The following is a 10,023-nucleotide window of genomic DNA, read 5'->3' on the forward strand; positions in this document are numbered from 1 at the left end:
CTTTCGTTCTTTGTTTCTATAATGATTTATATCCGAATCAATCAATCACTCGATTTGATCAACCAAGCAATATATAAATATCGCTTTTTATATATCCGTCTGTATGCCTGTTATTCTTAATAACTATCTTTGTTTCTATGTTTTGTTTTTATCTTTCGTTTCAAATCTGTTATGCCCATGTTTATATTTGTTAAGTATAAGGAGCTTTTCAGGTATTGGTTTTGTATTCTTAAACTCATTTAAAGCATGAATGGTGATGAATTAAAGTGAGATTAACGAATTTGGTTACTTCAAAATGCGATTCTAATATTTTGCGTGTATATGTATATAGTATATTTATTCACAGAGAAAGTATATTAAATTTTTTTTGCTTAACGGATATAAGAAAGCTGTAAAAAATGTTGTATGAATACTTTCTGATAATTAAAATCTACTATATGGTTTAAGATTGTGGAGACCCGAACACAGTCCTGAGAAATAACATGTATAAATTGACAACGCCAAACAACACCCTTTATAACGCCAAGGCCAACGTGACATGTGTACCAGGTTACCACTTAAATCAACCCCAAGAAAACCACCCAAATGGAACCCAACGTACCGACGATGTCACGGAAATTATCACTTGTGCGGATACTGGAAACTGGAGTCAAATATCTGGTTGTCAGCCAAAGGGTGATTATATTGATTTCTGTATTCTAATGTGTAATTTGCATTAGTCATTTGTCTATATAACTCCATCATGCATAGTAATCTTGCAGTTTAAAACCGGCGATCTATCTATCTATCTATCTATCTGTCTATCTATCTAGCTATCTATCTATCTATCTATCTATCTATCGATCTATCTATCTATCTATCTAGATCGATCTAGCGATCGAGGATCTAGCTATCGATCTATCTATCGATCGAGCGAGCGATCTATCTATCTATCGAGCGATCTATCTAGCTAGCGAGCGATCTATCTATCTATCGAGCTATCTATCTATCTATCTAGCTATCTCTCTCTCTCTCTCTCTCTATCTCCTATCTCTCTCTCTCTCGATCTATCGCTATGCTATCTCGCCTACTCGATCTATCTATCTATCTATCTATAGATCTATCTATATATCTATCTACTATCTATATCTATCTATCTTTCTATCTATCTATCTATCTATCTATCTATCTATCTATCTATCTATCTATCTATCTATCTATCTATCTATCTATCTATCTATCTATCTATCTATCTATCTATCTATCTATCTATCTATATATCTATCTATCTATCTATATATATATATATCATTATCTTCTTTTCTTTGTTTCTTTCTTTCTTTCTCTCGTTCTTTCGTTCTTTGTTTCTATAATGATTTATATCCGAATCAATCAATCACTCGATTTGATCAACCAAGCAATATATAAATATCGCTTTTTATATATCCGTCTGTATGCCTGTTATTCTTAATAACTATCTTTGTTTCTATGTTTTGTTTTTATCTTTCGTTTCATATCTGTTATGCCCATGTTTATATTTGTTAAGTATAAGGAGCTTTTCAGGTATTGGTTTTGTATTCTTAAACTTATTTAAAGCATGAATGGTGATGAATGAAAGTGAGACAAACGAATTTGGTTACTTGAAAATGCGATTCTAATATTTTGCGTGTATATGTATATAGTATATTTATTCACAGAGAAAGTATATTAAATTTTTTTTGCTTAATGGATATAAGAAAGCTGTAAAAAATGTTGTATGAATACTTTCTGATAATAAAAATCTACTATATGGTTTAAGATTGTGGAGACCCGAACACAGTCCTGAGAAATAACATGTATAAATTGACAATGCCAAACAACACCCTTTATAACGCCAAGGTCAACGTGACATGTGTACCAGGTTACCACTTAAATCAAACCCAACAAAACCACCCAAATGGAACCCAACGTACCGACGATGTCACGGAAATTATCACTTGTGCGGATACTGGAAACTGGAGTCAAATATCTGGTTGTCAGCCAAAGGGTGATTATATTGATTTCTGTATTCTAATGCGTAATTTGCATTAGTCATTTTTGTATATAACTCTATCACGCATATTAATCTTGCAGTTTAATACCGGCTATCTGTCTATCTATCTATCTATCTATCTATCTATCTATCTATCTATCTATCTATCTATCTATCTATCTATCTATCTATCTATCTATCTATCTATCTATCTATCTATCTATCTATCTATCTATCTTCTTTTCTTTGCTTCTTTCGTTTTTTCTCTCGTTCTTTCGTTCTTTGTTTCCATAATGATTTATATCCGAATGAATCAATCACACGATTTGATCAACCAAGCAATATATAAATATCGCTTATTATATATACGTCTGTATGCCTGTTATTCTTAATAACTATCTTTGTTTCTATGTTTTGTTTTTATATTTCGTTTTATATCTGTTATGCCCATGTTTATATTTGTTAAGTATAACGAGCTTTACAGGTATTGGATTTGTATTCGTAAACTAATTTAAAGCATCAACGGTGATGAATTAAAGTGAGACAAACTAATTTGGTTACTTCAAAATGCGATTCTAATATTTTGCGTGTATATGTATATAGTATATTTATTCTCAGAGAAAGTATATTTTATTTTTGTTTGCTTAATGGATATAAGAAAGCTGTTAAAAAATGTTGTATGAATACTTTCTGATAATTAAAATCTACTATATGGTTTAAGATTGTGGAGACCCGAACACAGTCCTGAGAAATAACATGTATAAATTGACAATGCCAAACAACACCCTTTATAACGCCAAGGTCAACGTGACATGTGTACCAGGTTACCACTTAAGTCAAACCCAAGAAAACCACCCAAATGGAACCCAACGTACCAACGATGTCACGGAAATTATCACTTGTGCGGATACTGGAAACTGGAGTCAAATATCTGGTTGTCAGCCAAAGGGTGATTATATTGATTTCTGTATTCTAATGTGTAATTTGCATTAATCATTTTTGTATATAACTCTATCACGCATATTAATCTTGCAGTTTAAAACCGGCTATCTATCTATCTATCTATCTATCTATCTATCTATCTATCTATCTATCTATCTATCTATCTATCTATCTATCTATCTATCTATCTATCTATCTATCCATCCATCCATCCATCCATCCATCCATCCATCCATCCATCCATCCATCCATCCATCCATCCATCCATCCATCCATCCATCCATCCATCCATCCATCCATCCATCCATCCATCTATCTATCTATCTATCTATCTATCTATCTATCTATCTTTCTATCTATCTATCTATCTATTGTCTTTTCTTTGGTTCTTTCGTTTTTACTCTCGTTCTTTGGTTCTTTGTTTCCATAATAGTTTATATCCGAATCAATAATCACTTGATTTGATCAACAAAGCAATATAAAAATATAATTTTATATATCCGTCTGTATGCCTGTTATTCTTAATAACTATCTTTGTTTCTATGTTTTGTTTTTATCTTTCGTTTAATATCTGTTATGCCCATGTTTAAACTTGTTAAGTATAACGAGCTTTACAGGTATTGGTTTAGTATTCTTAAACTAATTTAAAGCATGAACGGTGATGAATTAAAGTGAGACAAACTAATTTGGTACCTTCAAAATGCGATTCAAATATTTGGCGTTTATATGTATATAGTATATTTATTCTCAGAGAATGCATATTTTATTTTTGTTTGCTTAATGGATATAAGAAAGCTGATTAACAATATTGTATGAATACTTTCTGATAATTAAAATCTACTATATGGTTTAAGATTGTGGAGACCCGAACACAGTCCTGAGAAATAACATGTATAAATTGACAATGCCAAACAACACCCTTTATAACGCCAAGGTCAACGTGACATGTGTACCAGGTTACCACTTAAATCAAACCCAAGAAAACCACCCAAATGGAACCCAACGTACCGACGATGTCACGGAAATTATCACTTGTGCGGATACTGGAAACTGGAGTCAAATATCTGGTTGTCAGCCAAAGGGTGATTATATTGATTTCTGTATTCTAATGTGTAATTTGCATTAGTCATTTGTCTATATAACTCCATCATGCATAGTAATCTTGCAGTTTAAAACCGGCTATCTATCGCTCTATCTATCTATCTATCTATCTATCTATCTATCTATCTATCTATCTATCTATCTATCTATCTATCTATCTATCTATCTATCTATCTATCTATCTATCTATCTATCTATCTATCTATCTATCTATATATCTATCTATCTATCTATCTATCTATCTATATCTATCTATCTATCTTTCTATCTATCTATCTATCTATCTATCTATCTATCTATCTATCTATCTATCTTTCTATCTATCTATCTATCTATCTATCTTCTTTTCTTTGTTTCTTTCGTTTTTTCTTGTGTTCTTTCGTTGTTTGTTTCCATAATGATTTATATCCGAATCAATCAATCACTCGATTTGATCAAACAAGCAATATATAAATATCGCTTTTATATATCCGTCTGTATGCCTGTTATTCTTAATAACTATCTTTGTTTCTATATTTTGTTTTTATCTTCCGTTTTATATCTGTTATGCCCATGTTTATATTTGTTAAGTATAACGAGCTCTACTGGTATTGGTTTTGTATTCGTAAACTAATTTAAAGCATCAACGGTGATGAATTAAAGTGAGACAAACTAATTTGGTTACTTCAAAATGCGATTCAAATATTTGGCGTTTATATGTATATAGTATATTTATTCTCAGAGAATGCATATTTTATTTTTGTTTGCTTAATGGATATAAGAAAGCTGTTTACAAAAATTGTATGAATACTTTCTGATAATTAAAATCTACTATATGGTTTAAGATTGTGGAGACCCGAACACAGTCCTGAGAAATAACATGTATACATTGACAACGCCAAACAACACCCTTTATAACGCCAAGGTCAACGTGACATGTGTACCAGGTTACCACTTAAATCAAACCCAAGAAAACCACCCAAATGGAACCCAACGTACCGACGCTGTCACGGAAATTATCACTTGTGCGGATACTGGAAACTGGAGTCAAATATCTGGTTGTCAGCCAAAGGGTGATTATATTGATTTCTGTATTCTAATGTGTAATTTGCATTAGTCATTTGTCTATATAACTCCATCATGCATAGTAATCTTGCAGTTTAAAACCGGCTATCTCTCTCTCTCTCTATCTATCTATCTATCTCTCTATCTCTCTATCTCTCTATCTATCTATCTATCTATCTATCTATCTATCTATCTATCTATCTATCTATCTATCTATCTATCTATCTATCTATCTATCTATCTATCTATCTATCTATTTATCTATTTTCTTTTCTTTGTTATTTTCGTTCTTTCTCTTGTTCTGTCGTTCTTGTTTTCCATAATGATTTATATCCGAATCATTCAATCAATCGATTTGATCAACAAAGCAATATATAAATAGCGCTTTTTATATATCCGTCTGTGTGCCTGTTATTCTTAATAACTACCTTTGTTTCTATGTTTTGTTTTTATCTTCCGTTTTATATCTGTTATGCCCATGTTTATATTTGTTAAGTATAACGAGCTTTACAGGTGTTGGTTTTGTATTCTTAAACTCATTTAAAGCATCGACGGTGATGAATTAAAGTGAGACAAACTAATTTGGTTACTTCAAAATGAGATTCAAATATTTGGCGTTTATATGTATATAGTATATTTATTCTCAGAGACCATTATAGAGGTATCGCCAGGACTAACATCTCGCACGCCCGAGAATACCAAAGTGGACGTGAATGAAGATTCTGAACACCAAACATCGGAATCTAAATGCAGGGTTAACATTAGAAAAGCAATCACAAATTTATATAAAAAATTACCTTCATGACTCCAGAAGAAGAGTGCAAATAGTGAATGTGCATTGATTACATAATTGTAAATGATAATATGAAAAGTATTGATATCAATCAGTATCATTGATATGTATTTCTATTATCGATTGTTGTGAATAACTGAAATGAAAGTAACAAAACACTCAAATAACGTTTCTAAAGGTTAATATTTGACCAATGCCGACCGTAGGTGAATCAAGAATCTAAAATGTAGATTTATTTATGTTGGCCTTTTAAATTAACAGATTGTTTTATTTTAAATGGGGTAATAGCTAACAACCACTCAAACTTCAAAATATCAATTTGTTTAATAGTGTTATATATACATACATTTAAGAAGACATTTCACACATTGATCAATTTTTCCCCTTGTTTTCGCATTGATTTTTGTAATACAAATAACGTTTTCTGCATCAGTATTTGTTCTTTCAGCTAGAGCAATTATCATAGCAATGACCGTTTACTTATCATTGTTGGTTGGTTTCAGCGACATCAATTATCGTCTAAATTACCGTTTATAAATCAGTGTTTGTATCTAGAGATCTTGTATTGCCTCATTGACCGTTTGCTTATAATTGTTGGTTCTTACAGAGTCATCCATTATCGTCTCAATGAACTTTTGCTCATCATTATTGGTTTTTTCAGGTTCATCCATTATGGTCTAATTATCGACTTAATAATCATTAGGTTTTTTCCTTATCGACATCCATGAATGTCTAAATGACCATGTACTCATCATTTTTGGTTCTTTAAGTTACATCCATAATCGTCTCACTGACGATTTACTAATCGTTTTTGTTTTTTCAGCGATATCCAATATAGTCTTAAATACCATTTTCTCATGATTATTTGTTATTTCAGCCTCACCAGATCACATCCTAATGGCTGTAAACTCATAATTATTAGTTCTTACAGATACAGCATTTTTCGTCTTCATGACCGTTTTTGCAACTCTTTTTTTTCAAACAATCAATTTTTGTCTCAACAACCGTTTATGCCTAATTGGTTCTTTTAGACTCACACATTACAATCGCGGCGAACGTTAACGCGTCATGCGTTTTTTTTGTTCACCAGGAATTATTGTCTCATTGTCTGAGTGTTTATTGACACATATTTCGCTGTTTCTTTAAGTGTATGTTTACGCACCATTTGAGTTATGGCAGCGACAGCTTTTATCATCACAGTTACCGTTTACGCTTTAACTTTAATTTTACAGCACCATTAATAATCGTCCCCGTTACCATTTACGCATAATGTGCTTTTTTACAGCGAAAATAATTATTTTCCCGATGACCATGTTGGCATCTTTCTTCCGACGACATTTATTAATCTCTAAGTGACAAGTTCCGCAGTATGTTTGATCCTTTTTTTCACCAGTAATGCGCATGTCAGTGACAGTTTACGCATATTTGTTTCAGCTGCAAGAATCTTAAAATCTCAATGACCGTTTTCGCAACTTCTTTTTTAGTGAAAGAAATGTCTCAGTGGTCTTTTATGCAACTTCTTTTTTCATGGATGTTAAGTACCATCTCAGTTACCGTGTACGCTTTTTTCTTTCTTTCAGCGAAAACACGTATCGTTGCATCGACCATTTACGTATCTTTTTTACGTTCCTTCAGCACCAGCAAATAAGTTCTCATTGACCGTTTTCACACGTTTGATGTCATCGACAGATATTCTTATTCGAAGTAATAATCATTTCATAGAACCTTTATTCCAGGTTGTTTTGTAGCGACATCAACAATTCTCTAGGTAATCGTGCACGCATCCTTTTTGTTGTTTTCAGCGACGATAATTATCATCTCAAGTGTGATAGGTATCGTTGTAGTCGTTTTAATCGGCATCGTCATCTTCATTGTGCTTCGCCATAAGTATGCAAGGTATGCGAATTCACGTCTGTTAACTTTTCGAGCTATCAAATAGAACACATATGTAAAAAAAACAATATTGAAAGAACGCATATAATTAACTTGAATACACACTGTTTACTTGTGCCAAACACATAACGTCTCGAAAACAAGACAGAACAAGGCTCCTTTTTGTCATAAACATAAAATAAATTACAATAAAATGCTTATAGGTGTTATTTTTGTGCCAATTCATACACATCGGATATTTAAACATTAAAAGATTGAAGTGAATAAGTATGAAATAAATGCTCAATCAAAGACAGTTATACAGAAAACAAAACATCCAACAGTTGACTGTTTAGCATGATTACACAAATGTACTGAAAGCATATTTTATTCGATACATAGTTAAATCACATTTTAAATTCAAACCAAAGATTTTTAATCATTAGTTCACTGTGATTCATACAATATCATATTTAAAGGACCTTTGCGTTCTTTGGATCTCGCCCCAAGAAAACAAGTACTGGTTCTACCCAGGGAACGGACTTGAGAGAGTTTAATAAGCATTTGACTAACGATCAACATGAGCTAAAATACATAGGCTTGGCTTTCGATGGAATTGATCTATAATAAATAGGTTTAAACATATGACCTTCATGAACTAAATGAAATTCTTTAACTCTTAAACCCAGTATTTATCGCCTATAACATTGAATGGTATTGCATTATTAGGACATATGTAATTCAACTTTCATTTTATGATTAAAATGTAAGTTAATGCCATGTTTTTTTTAAATAATATTTGTTGTTACATGCATCAATTGTACGTACACATGCCAACAATTTAATACATGCATGACCATTTCAGGCGTATTAACGATCATTGGATGAACCTATCAGCAACATAAATTGCGCCTGTTTACTTGTTGTTTTGCTGTGTTTTAAGTACACAAATCATACCAGACTTAGCCATAGTAATGTGCTGCATTTCGAATTATAGAACTACCGGCGTTATTTTGAATTAATATTTATGCATATAAAACTTGATTTTTTTTTAAATTTCATTTGTGCATATCTTTAAATGACTTTTTTCTTTCCAGAAATTATAGGCCAAATTTAGAGAAATCGCACGCATCGAGCCAATATTTTCCAACTGGAACATATACAGAAATAACATCAACCTAGCAGCCACAGGATCAAACCTACGCAACGTATATTACTCCTACGGAGCCGCTTAAAGAACACGCATATATTGTTTATAATTCGTTTGAAAACGAGCCTGTGTATCACGAGATTGATGATGACCAGATACAATATAAGATACGTTAAGAGACACATTAATTAAGACTATGTCAAGTTGCATTACTAGTTATCGGATAGTTTTTTAATGTAAAGCTAGATTTTTGTTGAAAGTTGGTGAGTGAGATTATTTGCAAGTGTGTATGTTTTCAATAGCGATTTTATGTTCAGCTCAATCGTAAAAAATAATATTGTTAAGCACAATGACCCATAAGAAAACGGCCAGATGATAATGCGTAACATAATTCAGTAACGAACTGCCTTTGAACTTAAAAATACAAGAAAATGACTTACAGTATGCCAGTTCGCCATTAATTGGTAAAGGGACATTTAATAATTTCTAAATTACTGCGACATTGGCGTTTGCACTGCGAGTGCATTACCACCATAAAGTGTCATAAAACGCTTTCTTTGCTGGAATAAATTGCATGCCTCGCTTCAATGTGTTAAGACATCAATTGAGTTTTAATTAAATTATTACGTTAACCCTCATGCTTAGACCTAAACGTGGTAGTCCCGAAATGCAAGACCCCGAACCTATCACATGGGAGAGGCTAACTTGCACTGTACTAGCTGTGCCAGACGCTTATATAATGTCCAGTCAATGCCGAAAATTAACATCTTGCTAGGAGCGACCTGAGTTAAAAAGACATAAAAACTATGATGGAGTTGCTAACAGAATATCCACAACTCACCATTAAAATATGTATCGTCGCATAAGGTAAGGGGAAACAGATGCCCTCTGGGCCGAGCAGGCACGAGTTAACAATTTGTTATTGGTCGACCCGCACACTTTATGAGAGATATCGGGCAAAACGATCATCGTACGTTCTTCGCGTTTCATCTGCAACACAAACGCGACCCTTCGCTTTGCTCTTTTTCGTTGTCTATGGCGCCCTGAAGGCGATCTAGAGGCGTTATTGCAACAAGTCCAAAATAGTTGCCGTAAGGCTGCCGTTTCCTTGGTGTTTGGAGATAAATGTTA

The 10,023-nt window shown here is 32.7% G+C and overlaps 1 protein-coding gene across 31 annotated transcripts in view; it reads left to right on the plus strand.

Annotated features, from left to right (window-relative positions):
• Window positions 1–6,297, plus strand: part of LOC127838709 (sushi, von Willebrand factor type A, EGF and pentraxin domain-containing protein 1-like) — a 19,568-nt gene extending 13,271 nt beyond the window's left edge. For 16 of the 31 annotated variants that reach the window (XM_052366649.1, XM_052366630.1, XM_052366640.1 and 13 more), the window contains 6 exons: window positions 448–675; window positions 1,778–2,005; window positions 2,712–2,939; window positions 3,787–4,014; window positions 4,858–5,085; window positions 5,725–6,297. In XM_052366649.1, coding sequence (XP_052222609.1) covers window positions 448–675; window positions 1,778–2,005; window positions 2,712–2,939; window positions 3,787–4,014; window positions 4,858–5,085; window positions 5,725–5,882 — 1,298 coding nt within the window. In that variant the 3' untranslated portion in view covers window positions 5,883–6,297. The remainder of the gene's footprint in view (window positions 1–447; window positions 676–1,777; window positions 2,006–2,711; window positions 2,940–3,786; window positions 4,015–4,857; window positions 5,086–5,724) is intronic. The other 15 variants (XM_052366656.1, XM_052366661.1, XM_052366634.1 and 12 more) reach the window with 13 other exon arrangements.
• The last annotated feature ends 3,726 nt before the right edge of the window (window positions 6,298–10,023 follow it).

This window comes from Dreissena polymorpha, chromosome 7, assembly GCF_020536995.1.
Source record: "Dreissena polymorpha isolate Duluth1 chromosome 7, UMN_Dpol_1.0, whole genome shotgun sequence".
In the NCBI taxonomy this organism is placed as follows: domain Eukaryota; kingdom Metazoa; phylum Mollusca; class Bivalvia; order Myida; family Dreissenidae; genus Dreissena; species Dreissena polymorpha.